Source organism: Protopterus annectens, chromosome 1.part1, assembly GCF_019279795.1.
Source record: "Protopterus annectens isolate FY-2018-M chromosome 1.part1, PAN1.0, whole genome shotgun sequence".
In the NCBI taxonomy this organism is placed as follows: domain Eukaryota; kingdom Metazoa; phylum Chordata; order Ceratodontiformes; family Protopteridae; genus Protopterus; species Protopterus annectens.
In genome coordinates this window covers 1650835539-1650855397 of record NC_056726.1, presented here as the reverse complement: position 1 = coordinate 1650855397, position 19859 = coordinate 1650835539, and the positions used below count along the sequence as shown (strand labels likewise).

Here is a 19859-nt window from a genome sequence, read left to right as displayed (position 1 = left end):
GCCCTTGTTTCTTGGGCAGGTTAATGTTAACGGTCTCTGCATATGTGGGTTTAGTGTTGCTGTGTGTGGGTTTTGAAAGGCTGCATTTCTTGAGGTGTAGTGCAGGTGAGTCTCAGACTGTCTAGCACAATCTTGGCTGGAGAGCTTTGCTTCCAGTTTTGGCTATGCAAGTGCATCTCTTGCAAGTTGTAGTGTTGGGTGGTAGGAGGGAGAGTTGTCTATGTACACGAGGCAGTTGCTGCATTGCTCCAGTATGCCCAGATTCATCAGGTGGACAATCAGGTGGACAGGAGAAATCACCAGAAGCTGACCATTGGACATGCCAGTTAGGTGTTTTGTAAAGTAAAGGCAGTTTTCCCTTACCTTTGCAAGGTAGTTTGCAATTCTAGGCCATTTAGTGCCTACAATTTCCCTTAACAATGAGAGTTGAGTGCTTATCAGTTTAAGGCTTCTTAGTGCTTTCCAGCAGGTTTTAGAGCAAGTAGTCACAGGGTTCAGATTTTAGTGCCACTACTGAGAAATGTGAGGTAGTTCCAGGAGTTGCAACTATGCCTTATGGCACATTCAGTTGCCTGCCTGGAAGTTTTTGGATCTGTGGTCATCCATACCAGAAGACAATCTTGGTATACATATCAGATAAGCATGACATGTCCAAATGATCAAATACTTTAGGGCCATCAACTTTTTGGGACCATCACCTCAAAACTAAGAGCAAATTAGTTTATAGCTTTTGACCCCCCCCCCCCCCAAGTTTCACATTTGGACATTTTTCAATTCCAAAATATTTCCACTCTCCTGCTAAAGTTCCTTCATAAAATCACATAAAATCACATTCCTGTCCTAAACAGGATTCTTGGTGCTGCTGCTTTCCTGCTTTAAAACAAATAGTTTTGAGAAATGTGCAAAGCAACAAGTGACATTCCATCATCCAAGCAAGTTTTAACCACTTAACGGTTAAACTTTCATCTCTTGAACTACAGGTGGCCAAATAACCATGACTAAGGGAGGGGGGGTAGAGAGCTGTGGTGAGTCACCCAGGCATATCCCTCCTTGAATCATCCCCTGGGATAAATTTGTCTTATGGCTTGGCTACCAAGTGATTCACCATTTAGTGCGCTCTAAAATCAATGTAGTCATCTTGCACATCTTGGTACTTTATTAATGTGGTATGCTGTTAAAGGCTTTTTTGTAATCTACCCGTCCCATACTCGAGATTCTTCCCCTTCTCCAGGATGACTACAAAGGATACTTTGATCCATAGGTGTATAGCCATGATTAAAAAAAAAAAACTCTAGCGTTTATACTAGAGAAGGCAAGTTATGACTTGGGATAGCTTGCAGGTTCAAGGCTGGTGTCTATTCAAGGTGCACATACAAGGGGTTTAGAGACTAAATTATCAATACTTTTAGCCAGAAAGTAATACATCTGGGCCTGGAGTCTTCGAGTTAGGAGTTTTATTTCAGTTTCTCTGGCTGTTGCATCTCATTTCCTACCATCCATTCAACTTGTTCTAAGGTCTTCAGATATTCATTTATCTGCACATCTTTCTGTGCAGATTTCATTCACATTACTATACACAAGCTTGGTCTGATCCAATAGTGCTGCTTGTGTTGCTTTACCATGTCTAAAGATCTATTTGTTGCTCTCCCCCATCTACTATACGGCACTCAGTTCCATAATGGTATTTAGATTTCTTCCCCTCCCCTTATTGCCCTTTAATCTACACAGTAATGTATCACATTTGTTATCACATGAATGTTAAATGAAGTGGGCACATTTATCCATGTAGTATCCCTGGAGTAGGTGACCCTTAATGCCTTGTAGGTCAGGCATAGGTTAGTCCTTACTAGCTGGTAGGAGTCAGATAGGACTTAAGTCTATTCATATAACTAGTCAAATACATACCAAATGGCACATGGCTCATTAGACCAAAGTGCAAAGTACTGTGGGACTACAACTTGGAGAGGAAGTGCTATTGATGTTGTAATTTTGACTTCCCAAATTGAGCCACAAGACACTTAGTAACTGGCATCTTCTTGATTTCACCAGCCAACCAAGACTGTCCATGAATAAAAATTTACCACCATTCTTAATGACATGGGGATTTATGCAGTTTTAGAACCTACTGGAGTGGTCAAGTGCCTTAACCAGGTCAAGGTGGTATAGTTTTGCCTTAACCAGTATAGTTTTGCCCTCATCCATGGCCTGTAATCCAGATTCAGTAGGCATGACCAGTCCTTGACAAAGTCAGGTCCAGTGTCATTAGGTCCAGAATAGGATTTCCATAGCCTTGCATACAAAACTAGACTAGTCAAACTGGGTCAGTAGATTGTACTTTATGAAAAAGGGATGCCTGTGGTCCTGGAGGGCCCATTGTAGCAGTATGCAGTGGTAACTGGAGTTGGAAGAGCATTTCTTTTGGGAGAATTGGGGGTGATGGGGAGGCAAGATGCAAGCTGAATATTTGTGGACCAGCACATTTGCTGCATCTTCTGGCTGATATCCTAGAGATGCCATCTGCAACTAATTCAACACTTTAGAAGTTGCCCTCAAGATTGTGGACATACCCCTGGTTGGAATCCCAATAAGTAAGAGTTCATAAGGTTTAGGGTTAGGTGGGGAGAATAGTTTTACCTTTATTTCAAGTGAGACTACTTCATGATAAATCTCAACCAGTGAGCAGATGGCACTTAGCGTCTTCCCATATTTGTAACAGATCATGTTTCTCCAGTGGTAGTCTAGGCTAGCTGCTCCAGGGCATTTGATTTTACAAATTCAAGAAAGTTTAGGCCTGGATGTTGGTGGTTAAAATTTATGACTGAATTATGGGCTTTTGTGGGGGACCTGTAGCCAATATAATGCATTTTACCCACATTGTTCGGGCATGGTGTAGTTCATCCTTGGGTGGTCAGTAGGTAGGTGTGAATATTAGGGCCATGCACTAAAGAGTGCTTTGCAGCTGTGAACCAGGTTGCAGTAACTGCAGACTTCCATACCTCTCAATTGTACAGATTCCCCAGAATGTCCAGATATTTGCCTCATTTTTTGGTCTGGTTCTCATTTGTTTTGGAAGTCACTGGCAACAAGAGAGTTGGTTGAAGCCAGAAAGTGACATCGGCATAAATTTTATCCCGTTTTAAAATGTTTGAGCAATATTTAAAAAAGTGCCCCCATTTTGGGGGTTGTCCCCCCATTTTGACTTTCAGATTTCTTGCTTTAAGAGGTTTGAGAGGTATGCAGAGGTTATTTTCCAGGGAGTGCACTCTTTAGCATGGAGCAGTTAACACTTTAGCTTCCTGTCCATTGTTTTTTATATGTTGGAAGGTTTGTGTGTTTGGCAAAGCCTAAAAAGGCACCAAGGGTGGAAGTCTGGCAACTTTCCAAAAGCCTAGATGTGACTGGTGATTATCCCAGGTAAATCAGCATGGGCCCATCAGCCATCTTACCAGGCTGAATGGTACCCAGTAACTTAAGCCAGCTGTTAGTCTGTGCTGGTATTGGGACATCAAGTATTGAATGCTGCTCAGTACTAGGCTCATACCTGCCTTTGACACACACAACCACATGCCAAATCATATTGGTACTTTGGGGTGCAATTGTAGCCTTCCTTTTACCAGGGGGAAGTTTCTCAGCTGAATCCTACACCATCCAGTTATGAACTCACTAGTTCTCAACATTGACTGCATCCAAGTTTTCTTCCTTTGCTATGCAATTCCAATGAACTTTTGTGCTAGTTTCCCCACTAAAGGCTCAAGAGTAGCTCAGTGTGGCAAATATCAGATGCTTCGTTTCAATAGGGGGACACTGTTCAGTGTCATTGTTCAGAGTTGCACACAATTCACTGTATTTTCTACAACCAGATCCCTCAATTTCACAGGTAATCCATACCTTCAAAGCTTCTCCATCCCCTTTTGTATTGTAATTTTCCATATCTGGATGCCCTGGTTGAGGTTTCCTGCTCTTACCCATTTCTTACTTTAGGGACTTGTTATGCTGCAACATAACACATGGACATTCTGCACAATGACAGCTTTTATTCCACTTCAGACTTCTACTCTACATGTTTGGGGAACATTCCCTATTTGGGCACTTTCTGGCTCACAATTTCAATTTCTCATACACAGATAGTAGGCCATAAAGATAGTTGACCATCTACAACAGGGGGCCATCCTCTTAAGCCTAGCCTAATCATACTGTATAAATGTATCTTTAGGATTCTGCACTCCATTTTATATAGCGTGTATTTGTATATGTGGACAGAAGTTTAGTGTACATCAGTATGGTCTTTGGGAGATTTTGTAAATGGGGTCCACCTCATGAAGGTAGTGGAGACTGAAGGATAAATTAATTTCAGCAATAATCCCTGCCTTCTCTGTTCTGGAAGAGAGCATACAAAGTCCAAGTCAGATATTAAAACTAAGAGAAAGGTACAGTACCACTCCAGTCTTGGAGAATGCAGTTTAGCATGTCACCTCATGTTTATAAAAAAAGGGAGGAGGATTTGTATAGAACACTTTATATCAGAGCTGGAATTTTTCATAAGTAAAAATATATTCTGAAACTTGTGGCTTTCTCAGATTGTGCCAAAGGTTCATAGGTTAGGGTTAGTACTAAGCTAACTGCCCTTGTGAGCCATTGTAAGCCTAGTCAATTATCCCTAGAGACTCAAACCCTGCACCTTGTGTTTTAAAGCCAACACATTAACCATTAGGCCACCCTCCCAACTTGTAAAACCCCTCCCATAAAAACAAGTTGGATGTTTAGCACCTTTATCACATTTCATGTACGTGAAAATTGAAACCCCCATGCAAAAGCTACCATTTTACCTATTAAAACTGCTTAATAGGATATTTAGGATATCAATGCAATCTAATGGCTATTAATTCTGCTGTACCCATTAGGTAAAGTTTGTCAAGTATACAAAGTTGGGGGGGTTTATGCTTTCTACTCAAACTATAACCCACTTGACAGGTAGTGAGCAAATTTTACTTATGGCCACTACTGAGTTAAGACCAAGCTTCAGCGGTTTCATTTTATTGCCATATCATTTCAGTAAGACTGAAGCCATACTGCTGTAGATGCAAGTTTGCACATTACACTGCAGCCCCACAAAGGACACTGCAGCTCTATTGGTGCAGTACAGGCTTAGCATCATGAATTTGCATAGTACAGGCTTAGCATCATGAATTTGCATATGAGGTTTGGACAGGGTCCTGATGTGGTAAAAACTATTTCCTCTACCAGAGGAGACAGATAAAGGAGCAACAGCTGGGGGAGAACTTTCCCCAAGCAGAAGGCATGCAGAGATAAAGCTTAATTACAGGCAACATAACCAATCATGGCTATTGTGGCTGTCCAGCTCCTCGCTTAATCTAATCCTTGACCTAGTACCAGGTGTACTACGGAGAAACATGCCAGTCTAATGGAAATATTGCTCATTACAGCAGCTTAGAACTACACATCAGATTTTCTGAATTTGAATGACTTCAGAAACTGGAATCATGCAGATAATGAAGACATCACGCACAAGTTATGCTCAAAATGCCAAATGCCAGGTCTGCAATTTTGTAGGAATATGAAGTAAAATACAGCCTTTGCTTTGAGACTTTCAAAAGCTGCACTGAGTGTTTGTTATAGGCATTTGTCATATTGGAACAGTATTATTCCAAGTGCCAATTTCTTATATGGCAAGAGTTTGGACAATGAAGAGCTTAAAGCCATTAAATTCTGCATTTTCTAGAATCTAAGAGTGCCATTAGCAATTAGGAAAGAATTACTTGCAGCTTAACTCACTAAAGTGAGCCTCTACTGCATGAAGGCGATTCTTAAGTCTTGGAGCCAGATGCTAAAGGAACTGTGTTCCTAGATTGCAGAAAGATATCCACTGGAAAAAAAAAATCTGAATAGATTACCAAACCACTTCACCCCTATTCAACCAAGATTTTATACCGAATTCTACCAAGTACGCTAAAGATTCAGAGCAGCAGATTTTCAGGAAATATTAAAATTTTTATCTTGTAAAATGTTTGATGCAAATGTGAATTAGGAGTAGTTAATGGGTTCAGAGTTTGTACTAGATACTTATGCAATCAAGTTTAGTTTGATTTTAGATTAAGATGGAGATACAGGAAGCTATATACCAGTTTTTTTGAAGTCCAGGGGATCACCGAGGAGCTTAGGCTGGAATAAAGCTCTGTATGACTAAGTGCAGCTTACAGCATTAACCCTCTACCACCTGCAAGGATTGTCCCCCTTTCCTTTTGAGTTAATGAAGCCTCTACATACTTTAAAGAAAATCTCATCTGTTCCAAACCCCAGTCGTACGCCATTCCATGTTAATTTCCATGGGGGGGGGGAATGTATTAAGTTAAACAAGGGGTTGGGAGGGAGGCCTAATGTTTGCCTTACAAACACAAGGTGCAGGGTTTGAGTCTCAAGGGATAATTGGCTAGGCTTAAAATAGCTCTAAAGGGAAGTTAGCTTTGTACTAATTTAGGAACCTTTTAGCCAGGTATTTTATGCACTAGTGCTCATGTTCATAATGCAGACTTTCATTTCTCACACAGTGGTATACAAGGTAAGGCAGTAATTAAGATGGACTAAGTGCGTACATCATACCATTCTTACCAATTGATTTTTGTGGGATGCAAATCTCAGTAAACTTGAGTGAGATTTGTATGCTGCCCTAGTGAAAGCAGAAACACCAAGGATGTTTTAACACTGTTGGTTAAAGGCTAAATATTTTAATAGGGCTAATGACTAGGAGATGGGGTGCTTTGCTAGAGAGTCCAATCATAGCAGTCATCAGTTTTGATGGATTAAGGTAAACTCTGGCACTAGTCAATATTGTACCTCAGGCCTCTACTTGAGTTATTTGGAGGGGTCAAGGTTTACCCGATAGAAGAGGTAAAAGGTGAAGTGTCCCCACAAACGCAATTAGCCAAGTACTTATTCCATCAGGCTCCTTTTTGCCAGTGGTAAGAGCTTCCACTCCACATTGGAATTATCTAAAATTATACCAACTTCCCCATTCTTCTACCATACTCAAATCTGGGATCTGGTCCATTTGGCAGTCACCCATAACAATCTTCCTGACCAAGTCTTCTTGCTATACAAAAAAAAAAAAGTTGGTGGTTGTTGCTTTAAAATGATCTATGGCTGCTTAAGTAGATAAATTTGCCAAAGACACTACTTGTGGTGATAATGTGGTATGTAGTAGGAATCATACCTCAACCTCTTGGTTAGAGAAATTTGGACAAAGCGGGGGGACAGGGGCAAGGCCCAAAAATAGCATATTTTAAATATTGCTCTTAAAACTCAGGCATATAATTTAGTAACTTCAATACAGATCCCCATAAAATGTTTCTGGCAAATCACTGGGAACAAATCTGGACATTTGAGAGGTACTGAAGTTTAGGTGAATGAGCCCCGAATGCTTTTCTGCATGCATTTTGCCATTTGCAGTCTCAAGAGATTTTAGGACAAAGCAAGGTAACAAAATGCAATTTGATCTGCTAACAAATGTGGGGCAAAACATTATAACTTGGTGCATATTACTCAAGATGCATTGCTCTTGCAAACACTAGATACTGCAAGAGAGACCTGCTGGGAGGCAGAAGTGAATGCATGCACATAAAAAGGCTGAGAAGTAGAGCAAGTTAAAATGCATGCCTGATGCGGAGGGAAGGTATGCAGAGAAAGCTATAAAATGTCAGTAATTAGTACAAGCCCTCTAGGGCAGTTTTGTGGCTCAATCAGAAATTGACCCTTCAAGTGCAGATTAAAACAGTAAACCATCCACAGGAACACCATGTATAGTTGAATCCAAACAAGTTTCTGGCAAGTTACGTTTTGCTTTAGGATTGTGGCTTAAATCTGTAAAACATTGAGAGCACTTACCTTTGGTCTCCCACGTTTTGGCTTTGGCATCTCTGGCCCCTCAGGTTTTTCTGCCATCTCTGCATCTTCTGCTACGTCATTTAAACTTGGCTTCTTCGGTTTGCTGTCTTTTTTTGTTTGTGGTTCTTCATTTGCAGAGGCATCATTCTGTACATGAAGACAAAGCATTTCAGTACTCAACTTGTATAGCTGTAGTAATAATGGACTGAGGTGGAGTAAGTGTCTCTAGTTCAAAGGCTACTTACATAAACGAGTTCTAGTGATATAGAATTGGACATACAGACTCACTTTAAATCAAAAGTGATGTTTATTCATTTGTTCATGAGACTAGCAACAAAGTCATAAAACTGAAATATGAGATTACTAGACATACCAGGGATATTCTGGAAAGTAAAAATCGGCAGTAGGGATAAACTCCCTTCCCATGAACTGTTTATGTCAGAACTCCCAAAGTCTCACATTATATGTTCTTAATTTACCCCAAGTCTTGCCTCTAGCTTACCACACAAGTACTTAACATTTTTTGCAGTCAAGAAGCTTCCATATACAGCTTATGGAACACAGCTAGTGTCCAACATGAGCAGGCAAGCTACATTTTTTATTTTTAAAGTCAGACTAGGTTCCACAGAGCCTGTTTTCAGCAGAGGCCTGGGGAGAAATGCAATACAATATTTTAACTGCAGTTAATTGCATATAATTTGCAGAAGCCTGAAAGCTTTCAGTGCAACAGCTGGCACAAGTGGAGGCTAACAAAGCTCAAATATTAAATTTTGAGCTTCCACACGTGTTGGAAATTGTGGGGACTGTAAATTTGGGGCAACCTTGATGTTTAACAAAGCCACACATGCCATGTTTAACAAAGCCACGGACTCCACATCCATTTTCTGCTCATGGTAAGCACAAGTTCCCAAAACGCAGTCAAGATTTGGGTAGCAAAACCTGTGGTCTAAAGTTAATAAATGCAAAACTTAATGTACAAACTCTTTGGTAAAGAGAGTAATTCCATGAAAATTAAATTTATGATGGTAGATTTATAATTGAAACTTCATTAGGTTGATACTGGGTAAATGGCCCAGGCAACTACACCAACTAGCCCTAAGCAGCTAGTACAGGAAAAGCAATCCTGTACAAACTATACACAATGTAAACCCAAACGAGTAATGGAATCCATTCTAACATGCCATTTAATTGCAAAAAGTAGGAGTAAAATTCCAATATCTCCCCTCTTGGCATGGTCAAGTAACTTGTGGGATTATAATCCCAATCTCTCCCCTCTTGGCATGGTCAAGTAACTTGTGGGATTAGGCCATAAGAGGGGATTTTGAACAGAACCAGTTCTGGGTGCATTCTTGCTGGAGCCTGTGGGAAAGTATACTTTGTCATTTTAGTACTATGTAAAAACAGGGACAATTCAACATTTCAATGGCAGATTCCACTTACCCTTTAAAAACAGACCTGGGTTAATCTCCAGGGTCAGCTTCTGCCTCGCAACCTATTAGATGAATGGTGGAAAAAGCCAAAAGTAATGGGGGAGACAAGATTCTGAATAATGTATTTAACAGACCAGACAAATGTGGACAATTAAGAGGTATGCATAGAAGTTGAGCTACTGATCTGCTGCACAAGTCTGTGATTGCAGATGCATGGGTGTTTAACAGGCATGTTAAAAATACCCATAGAGTTCCATACAAACTTAATGGAGTATCACCAATAGCTACAAGGACCATAAAGGCAGTTTCAACTAAAATCCCATTGTTAAAATTGACCGCACCCCCCCCCCCCCCCGCATGTGCAGCCATAATACAATGAACAGTTCGTACAGTTCATACATTTATTAGCCTATAGTCTTAAGTTTCCAGGTTATTAAAACACAGGAAATAGTGCACAAGATATTTACATTGTGACAACAGGTGACAGAGATTACCTCCCTAGAATTTCAGTTTAAATACTGGAGATTCAAACTACAACTTCTACCCCCAGCCATTTTTAATAAAGCACGGGTGGAATTCAGTATTCCAGACCAGAGAAGTTTGACAAATGACAAATACATTTATACAGGCTGTAAGGTACCCATTACCCTTTAACATCCACTCTGTGCAGTTACCCTTGCTCACTAGATTAAGGATAGATTAGCTGACCATTAGCTCAAACCAAAATTCATGCCATTGTGCATTTTGTCATACAAAATTGAGCCAAGTAAGCTTCCCTATTGCTTTTGACTTTAGCACAAATCAAAACTCAAAGTGCAAATCAGCCTCAACTGTACAGGTGCTAAATTTCATGACTTGAACTGCCTTCTATAGATAAACCTAAGCCAGTTACAGCTGTGTAAAACTTAACAGTAGAGAACACACACACACACTCTCAAGACGCACACACTCTCAAGACGCACACACTCTCAAGACGCACACACACACACACACAAGACGCGCACACACAAGACGCGCACACACAAGACGCGCACACACAAGACGCGCACACACAAGACGCGCACACACAAGACGCGCACACACAAGACGCACACACACACACACACCAAGGCACACACACACACACACACACAAGACGCACACACACACACACACACACACACACACACACACACACACACACACACACACACACAAGACGCACACACACACACACGCACACACACACACCCAAGACGCACACGCACACACACACACCCAAGACGCACACGCACACACACACACACACACACAAACACACAATAGACACACACACACACACACACACACACACACACACACACACACAAGACACACACACACACACACACAAGACGCGCACACACACACACACACAAGACGCACACACACACACACACACAAGACGCACACACACACACACACACACACACACACACACACGCACACAATAGACGCACACACACACACACACACACACACACACACAAGACAGGCACACACACACACACAAGACAGGCACACACACACACACAAGACACACACACACACACACAAGACGCACACACACACACAAGACGCACACACACACACAAGACGCACACACACACACAAGACGCACACACACACAAGACGCACACTCCTGAACCAGGCTTCAGAAATAAAACCCTTAAAGCAGTTCTGAAAGGAAGCTGTTGAGGTAGAGGGAAGCCCTGAAAGGGGGGGGGATTTTCCACACCATGAAGTATCCCTGACAGATGAACAGAAAGATTCAGGAGTGATACTTAACCAATTAGGGAAGGGGCAGAAAAAAATGACTGAGAAAGGAACCAGACTGAGGGAAGGGTCATATGGAAACTAGTTTTAGAAGAGGTTTTTGAGAAGGGGAGTCGCCTAAAGTCTGTCAGAAGAAAATTGTACTTTATTCCTGTAAAGAAAGCTCAGCAGCTGCAGAACCAAGAGCAGCAGCTCTAGAAGTCATCAGGTGCATCATAACTGCATTTAATAGAATGGGAAGCTACTTGAGAAGTGGAGCCTAGGAAAGAGGGCAGAGTTCTTCCTTTCAGAATCAGGCCTGGCAAGCAGGAGTGCTAAACCATACATGGTCTTATAGATAATCGCCCACAAGTCCAAGGTGTGGGTATTACTTGCCCTGCTGTTTCATAGCCTTAGCCTTGTCTGAAAGAAGCAGTTTAGTAATGGACCAAAAGCTTTAGAGATGGGGTCACAGAAGATTTCTAGAGAAATGTAATCAGGCACCTTGTAAAAAGGTGTCAGGTTTCTTAGGGCTGGAGAAAGAACCTGAGGCCACAGAAGGAGCAGAAAGTGCATCTAAAGGGCAGCAGACAGACATGCAGCAGAGGCCTTAGGAACTTGGCAGAGCTCAAATACCTTCTGAACATTAGAAGCCTCTGAGTATGTCTGGAGTACTCTTAAATGGGACTGTGCTATGAGAAAGTGTTCCAAAAAGAGATCAAAAGAAGTCTGGGCCGAGTCTCCTTCAAAGGATTACAAGTGAGAAGGGATCAGAGGAATAAAGCCAAAAACACTTCCTCAGAATACAAGTAGTCCTACTCTGGGTCTCGAGTGGGGTAAAGGACCAAGGGGAGCAAGTACAAAAATTCTGTCAGGAGTCAGTGCCAGCAATACAGTCAATAACCCCTGGGTAAATTCTGCCATCCCCATTTGAGATCTTTTGGGGCAGGGAAAATGCACTACTTTTCTTCAGGGATGTCTTCCCCATACACCCTAGAATGTTCAGTTAGGAATCTCCTCCCAGAAGAATCTGTGGAATTCACTGACCTGCTGAAATCAGGAGGTCCCCCCCTCTACTTCTGGGATAAAGTCTGATCCAGGACTGCCTCTGAAACAGCCACAGCAGAAGACAACCTGGCAATCCTCTCAAGGCTAGTGGAAGCCAGACTTAGGTGGGACAGCAACAGTTTGGCCTGGCCTTTAACAGGTGGCTAAAGAATCAAGACACGAGTATCCCACCAAACTGTGCCAGCAACTTGGTTCTGCAGGTAGATTGACAATTAGCACTATAGGGCCTTGGGGACAAGAGCTCGTCAGACAGAACACAATGGTTATAAGCAGCAGCCAAGAGACACCACTAGTGGTGATCCTTACAGGAAACCTGCCTCACTCCAGCATCTGCCTCTCACTCCAGCATCCCCTTTCTAGAGGACATTCAGACAACACTGAAGAAAAGGCTAAGAAACCCCCAATGGGGCACCAAGAAGTGTTCAGACTTATGTTCAATGAGGGCATTAGACTGGCAGCAAATGCTTATGGGCATCCTTTATGCCCTACACCTTGAATGGGGAGCATTGAGAGATGGTTTGGTATACTGGCCAGACATTGGGCTACCCTTGGCAGCTTTTAGGGCTACACCAGATGTTCTTCCAAGTGCTATAATGCACATACATTGGTGTTCCTCTATTGTTCCTATAGAGGAAGGGAGGCTCACATGTAGGCAATCCATAAATATAAAACACTCCAATAATCCTACCACATCAAGGCAGAACAGGAGAGAGAGTCACAAGATTAGTGACTTGCTGTAATGCCAGTTTAATATATCCAATAAATCCATTTATAGCTAGACTAGCTAAATCAGCTTATTTTGGATTTCTGCAGCTCAAAAAACCTGGTAGAGTTACACAGGCTAGCAAAAGACCAACTTGTGCTAGGACATTTGGAAGGAATGTCAGTCAAGTGTCAAAGGTTACCCATGGGACATGCTTTTGTAGGACTAGTTAATGGTTATGGAACCTAAGGGAGAAGATTTAGTACACATACTATCATTTTCAGGCAGATATGTGCAGAGGGTTACCACCATGAGCACCATAGTCACTCAAGCCTACTGCATGTAAAGCAGCCCCCGCCCCCCCACATTCCACTAAAAGACTGCAGCAAATGTGGACACTCCAAACTGACCAGACACCTCTGTACCAGTTGTAGCACCTCTTGTTGCCTGGAGGCATCCTGAAATACTTTCACATCTCTCAATGTATTTGAAGGCAAACTTGCTGAAATGGATTTTAGAGCCCACAAGATAACCATTGACATGGAGAGCCAGTTGCCCATTTCAGTGGATAATTAGTAGAGTTTACCACTACATTCTTGTGAAGAGGTCAGGAGGCTATACAGAGGGTGGTAAAAAGGGGCCTTTACAACAAATAGGGGAGGTACTATGACCTAAAAAAGGCATGCAGTTGCAACAGGGAACAAGCTCTTTCCAAAGGCATTCTTGCCAGAAACTTAGTCTCTTAGAATTTCCTGTTATAAGCAAGTTTGTACAGAGAGTCACAACCTCAGGAGTTATCCACAGGGTTTGGTTCCACATTCCTGGGGACAGACAGACCCAGTAGAGTGATATTTACCTAAGCTTGTCTTTATCTTTGAAGGTTCATGCTACCTCTAAGTTAAGATCTACTATTAACGGCCCTGTTAACCTAGGCTCCTACAATTTATCAATTTTACTTGTGGCATGGGCTCTCAGCTCCATGCATTTTCAGCCTTATGAAAGTTATTGCAGGTAAAGCAGTGGTTTGCCTTACATGCCTAATAGTTCCTAATTTTCAAAAAGGAGCCTACAGATTTATAATGGTATGTCTAGGGAAACATGTTATGACAAGATTAGAACTAGATCACAATATGTTACCAATTAAGGAGATTTAAATTTCTAGCCAAAGTTAGATTGCCAATGCTTAAGATTAGGGTCTGTTGACAGCTTTGCCTTCCCCCTTGTTTCCAGGGAGCACTCACCTTTTATCTAAAAAAAGGTGAGTTCCTGGTATTTCTCTGGCAAAGGCTATTCTGATATATCAGAGTCCTCAACCAAGGAGATAGAGTTTAAAGAAAATGGGCAACCAAAATTCCTTTTGGTGAGCATATTAATTTTGCCAACATCTGCAAGTCAGAATTGGACTTCTTGTGGATCTTGGTTGTAGCCCTCAAAAAGGGAGCTAGAGGTTTTGGCCATTAGCTAGAACTTGGCCACAGTGAGGAGTTCCCACCAGCCACTTATGCGGCTAGGCTAGGCACAGGTCCTATCCCTTCATTTGAAGACTTCAGACATCCATTATCTTACAAGGGATGGAATCACTTGCATGCTCACTGGGCATGGATTGCATCAGTCTCATGTGAAACTGAGGACAGAAAGCTAAAATTCTAGTAGACAGTTAATTTGCAAAGGCTGAAAATTTGGAATTTTATACAGACACACCCCTGCTAGTTCAGTAAAGCTGAACTTCTATCTTCCAAGTGATCATTCTATAAAAAATGCCACAGCTCTAAAAGCAAAAAAAAAAAAAAAGTGCAAAATGAATGAGTAACAAGAGCTGTGAAAAAAAAAATTGAAGTACTGCTGTGAAGCCCAGAATGGTATCAAGACTTGAGCATAGGGTTATAATGTTCACTGCTGCAGTATTAATAAATTTGATTCCCTGCCATGGGTCTGGCCAGTGTTATCAAAGCCTACTGCTGCTTAAAGGTATGCAGATTGCAACTAGTCCAAACGCAGCTTTTAACTGGTCCATTTGCCTGTCAGTTTTCTACCTTTTTTCTTTATTCCAGTGATTACTCCTGTTTACTGAAGTCTTAACTATTGCAGACAAGTACCCAGTTGGGGGGTACTATTCTTCCTTGTTTTGTGCAGCTTGTGGGGTCTGTCATTCAGGACGGGTAAATGACTGAGAGACTATTCCCCATAATGGCTGCCATAATTGCCTTTTTTGCCTAGCAGCTTCTCCCAACCATGTCTTTAGATTTGTAAAGGCATTTGTCCTGAAAACCCTTCATAGGTTTTCTTCCCTTTCATTGCATGTTGAGAATTGTATGTTGAGAAGGAGCATCTTAACTCATTCACTCCAAAGGAGCTCAGGAAGTTTGCACCAACTTCCAAGGGGCAGAGCCCAAGCCTTTTGACAAATCATGTCCTCACATTTCAAAGTAGTCATCTCTGGAACTATAGGGGTCATAAGTATAAATGGCAAACCAGCACAAGCTTGTTTATAGCTACAGTATTCTTTAGATTCTAGTCATAGTAAACTAGAAGTTACATTTGTAATATTGCAATATCTCAGCAATCACTCAAGTTGCACAATCAGCAACCTCCTATGAAAGCTCCCAGCTAGAAGTTGTCTATTACTTGGCTGTTGAGATACAAAACCTCTGTTCAAATGTCCTGCTGACCATCTTGCATCTGTAGCCATAAGCAGTCTCATTTGCTTCCTTCATTACAAGTTACTGCCTTCCAACAAGGACAGCAGAGCCATGGACAGGTTTCATACTTTAGCTACAAAAACCAAAAATGGACCGGCACAACGATGATGCAGGCAAAAATATTTGACACTGAATGTCATAAACAAAGAAATGCTGAGCAGACCGGTTTCAGCTGAAAAAATAGCCTTCAGTGCTGAAACAAAAATAGATAATTTTGAACAGCCAGAACATATTTGGGTTCTGACCGTGATGGTTAATCATTTGTGAACATATGCTCTGCGTTATAACAATATCTGTGGACATTCTTTCCTATTTGGAGCAATAACATGTTTTTGTCTTCAGTTTCATTACATTTGCTACTGTGGCTGTCTATACTAATAAACAATTAGTACAGGTTAGGCTCGAGGTAACTCGTTTTGAGGTCACTCATTACTTATGTTTTTTTCTAGAGTTTTATACTAGCTAACCAATTTTGTTTTTTTATAATCAACATTCACTGTGTGGCTCATCGACCAAGTAATATTGATGTTTCATTGATAACTTGTACCTTTCATTGGTTTGGATCGTTGCACTGTCCCACGTGCGTGTGCCTTGGTTTATACTTTAGCTACCCTAGCTTTTAGGGCAATTACCAGACCTGTATATCTAGGTATGTGTTGGCCTTCTCAGCCTTATCTGATTTTTTCGGATCTTTCAGACTCCTTAAATCTTCTGCTCTTTCCTTGCTATTGACTTCCCCTCAAGTAGTTTTGTCATTTATCAAATGTAGTTATGATGCAGCAGATGCTGCTGCCTTTGGTTCAATGAGGATGCATTCTTGCTTAGGCTTCAACCTTTACCCAATGATATTAAGGCCAAGTAGATGGATACTCTTCTGGATAAGAAACAAACCAGCAGCTGCTTCCATACAGTCTCTCCAAGACAAAGGCCTTACAGGAGCTAAATGCATTTCTCCTGAAATTTAGGTATGGAGCAACTACCCTTCTAAGCCAACTGAACAATCTCACCCTCCTGATAAAGGTAAAAAGGGTGGTAAACAGGCTCCTCCTGCTATGGCCAGAGTGCAGGGATTCAAAAGCATTCCTTTCCTGACAAACCAGGTGTGGTCTGACTGCTTGTTCAGAGCCACTTTCTCAGCCTCTCTTCCCCATTTGGCTTAGAATCACCTAGGATTCTTTGGTTCAGTCAGAGGTACTTCATGGTGCGATTTCCCCATACCCTTATGGACATTTCTCAGCCTCCTCAGGAAGAGCCCCCCCAGAGGTTGAGATCCATTGCCTCAGGATACTATTAAAGAGATGCTGTGTCACCAAAGGGAGGAAGGGGTTTTTTATTCAAGAATGGTTTAGTGCCAAGAACTTTGAACAGATTCTAGACCTCTTGTCATGTACACAAAGGTGCCTTCCCTTCAACATTTCCCCTTACTCCCTCAGGCCTTTCTGGCATAAGGATGGTGTCTCTGGTTCTCCATATTCCAATCCATCCTCAAGTTTTTGCATTTCTGCTGCTTCCTGGCATTTTCAATTCTGTGCTTTGCCCTTTCTGCCTCAAAAAGGTGCTAAAATGCCTTGCCCCAATGATGGCTTTTTGCAGGCTTCAAGGAATCCAAATATTCCCTTAGACAGAAATCCTTTCTAAACATCCTTTGGCAAAATCCTCATTTCCATTTGTTCAGACCCCAGGGTTCATGATAAACTTCAAAGTCTTCCTACTCTGTCTTTCTGGGTTGTAGGATTCAGATGGTGTCAATGATAGCATCCCAGTCTCCTCCAAAGGCCTTATCTACTTATTTTCTTCCCCTAGCCTCATTACAGCCAGGGAGTTGTAAATCTTGGGTTCATAGCTTCCATCATTCTAATGCACCCTCTGGCCAAGCTTCACATGAAGTTAGTGGCGTCAACATGCACATCTAGAAAATGAAGATGCAGTTCCGTTCTCCCTTGTCTCAAGGAACTTCTCCGGTGGATTCAGTTCTCAAACAAGGCTCCCATTTAATCCAGTTCTCTCAGCAAGTTTAGATGTGGGAACATTTTGCCCAGTGAAGGTTCAGGGAGTGTGGTAGTCTTAAGAGCAGCACATCAATGTCAAGGATAAGTCATAGGAGCAGCACATCAATGTCAAGGATAAGTCATTCTGGCTCTTCGGGTCTTTAAATGTTCCCTCTGGGGCCTCAAGTTATAAAGTGACTTCAGGCAGTTTATTCTTTCTAATCAAATATTGTGGCACAGAGAAGGTCCTTTACTCAATCCCATGAATGGATGCTTCACAGGGATGCATTTCAGGAAATTGCTCACCAGTGGGCTACTCCAGTAGAACTTCAGAGTCCCAGGTCTTCTGGTGTGAAAGGTAGATTCCCTCATTTTCTTGGAAGGGGATGTTTATGCATTCGGATGCTCCCAAAAATTTGGTGACTCCCCTTTGGCCACAACATCAATGGTCCCCTCCACTTCTGCATCTAGCAGAGGGGGTAATCATTCACAAAACATGGATCGCTCATCCATCCCAACCCGTCCACACTTCAACTGACACCAAGGTCAAAGCAACACCCTTTTTCTTGAGGAATTATTGCAAGTCCTGCAAGAGGCCAGGAAACTCACTACTAGGCAATCAGACTTTCACCCCATTTTGGAGTCTTGTAACAGACCCACTTGTGGATGTTACTTTGTGCTAGTTCAATGCTGTTTGGCCTATTAATGACAACTTGAGGATAGGGTGTCCTTTTGTACCAATCTTTTCATGCTGAAAGTGGTTAATGAGCTGTCACATCCATTTGCCTACACCACCCCTCCACAATCTGACAGGGTGCTGCATGCCTTGACAAAAGCATAAACAGCTCAGGTTTTATTTGGATAAAGACTAAGGCTAACAGAAATTCAAGTCATTTACTTTAGTCAGGGCCTTACATCTGTAAAAGGCTCATCCCACTGAGTTGTGGCTTCTGGTGCTCTATATGAGCTCAGACACCAGCTACCTGGACTTCTGTGCCTCTTAGCTGGATGACATCTCCAGAGCTATGGTTTTGGCAATACCACGCTTTACTGTGGTTTCTTCCTATCAAGTTTCTGCTTGAGCTTTGGCACTCTGCCACAAGTTATGAATACTGCAGCAGTGAATTTAAGGAAAGATGTCCTTCCCTCCTGCAGTATTCACTCCCAACTCCTAGTCATTTTCCTTCCTGGATGTGCAGGTTGTCTTCCTTTGACTGCTCTTTTCCTTTGACTGCTGGTCCTACTTGGGCAATCAGTTCTGAAGATGGTATGCCTGAATGTCACCCTAATGCCCTACACAGCAAAAGGTGCATTTAGGCAATGTTCAGTAGACCTTAAAGCAATGGAAGGCTTTGGTAGACTGGCCAGACAATGGGCTTCCATGGCAGGGAATCCCATACGTTATGAATACTGCAGCAGTGAAGGCAATGACCTTGTGGTAAAATTTGACACAACTGCACTTGCATTATTGATATTCGCTCAAACCACAGCAACAAGAACAAAGATTAGCTGTCCAGAGTACTACTATGCATGATGCACAAGCACACATTTAAACTGAGTGAAGCATAAAAGCTACATTGGACAGAGCCCCAACTGTACTGCACGTTACCCAAGTTACAGAAGCAGCTCAAGTGCCAGAAGTTAAGTGACCTGCTGTTGCTAGCTCAAATCATCTTTTTGAAGGGTATGTGATCCATATTCAGAGCCATTCCCAAACCAGCAAACTGGCCTACTTAACATACAGTTCTTGCTAGGGATGAGAAGAGGATTGCAGGAGATCCCTGGGCAGGGATGAATGAGCCTTAGGGTTACCTGGCATAGGAATACCCCATCTCCTACACTACAGAAAGACCAGAAGAGCCACTGGGCATGATTTCAAGCAGTAAACTGGAATCAGACTATGGAAGTCTATTGGAAAGGATTTTCTAGTAAAGGGGAATGGAGTAAAGCACATTTGTATCAAGTACATTTTCAGAGGCTTATATGCAAATGTAAGCAAAACTCTGGGAAGATAATTTGGCAAGACAGCTGGGTAGGAATGCCCAGAGTGGAAGTTCCCCTCAATCTTCAGGATACAATCATGATTGGAAAAACAAGGATTGCAAAAACAAGGATTGCAAAGGCCAACTATTCTGGATCTTGCTTGGAGATAAAAGCCAGAGGTAAAGTACCAGTAAGTCATAGTTTTGGCACAGTGGCACATCAAACTGAACAGTAGAGAAAGAATAAACCTAAAATTAAACATGTTTGGGAGCAGAAAGACAAATGGCAAAAGAAACTCAGGAAACTAGCTAGGAGA

At 42.0% G+C, this 19859-nt stretch overlaps 1 protein-coding gene across 1 annotated transcript in view; it reads right to left on the bottom strand.

The window, feature by feature from the left end:
• LOC122816575 (matrin-3-like) overlaps nucleotides 1-19859 on the bottom strand; it is a 59708-nt gene that overhangs the window by 14598 nt on the left and 25251 nt on the right. Inside the window, exon 3 of the mRNA XM_044089450.1 lies at nucleotides 7900-8046. Within this exon, the coding sequence (XP_043945385.1) occupies nucleotides 7900-8046 (147 nt within the window). The remainder of the gene's footprint in view (nucleotides 1-7899; nucleotides 8047-19859) is intronic.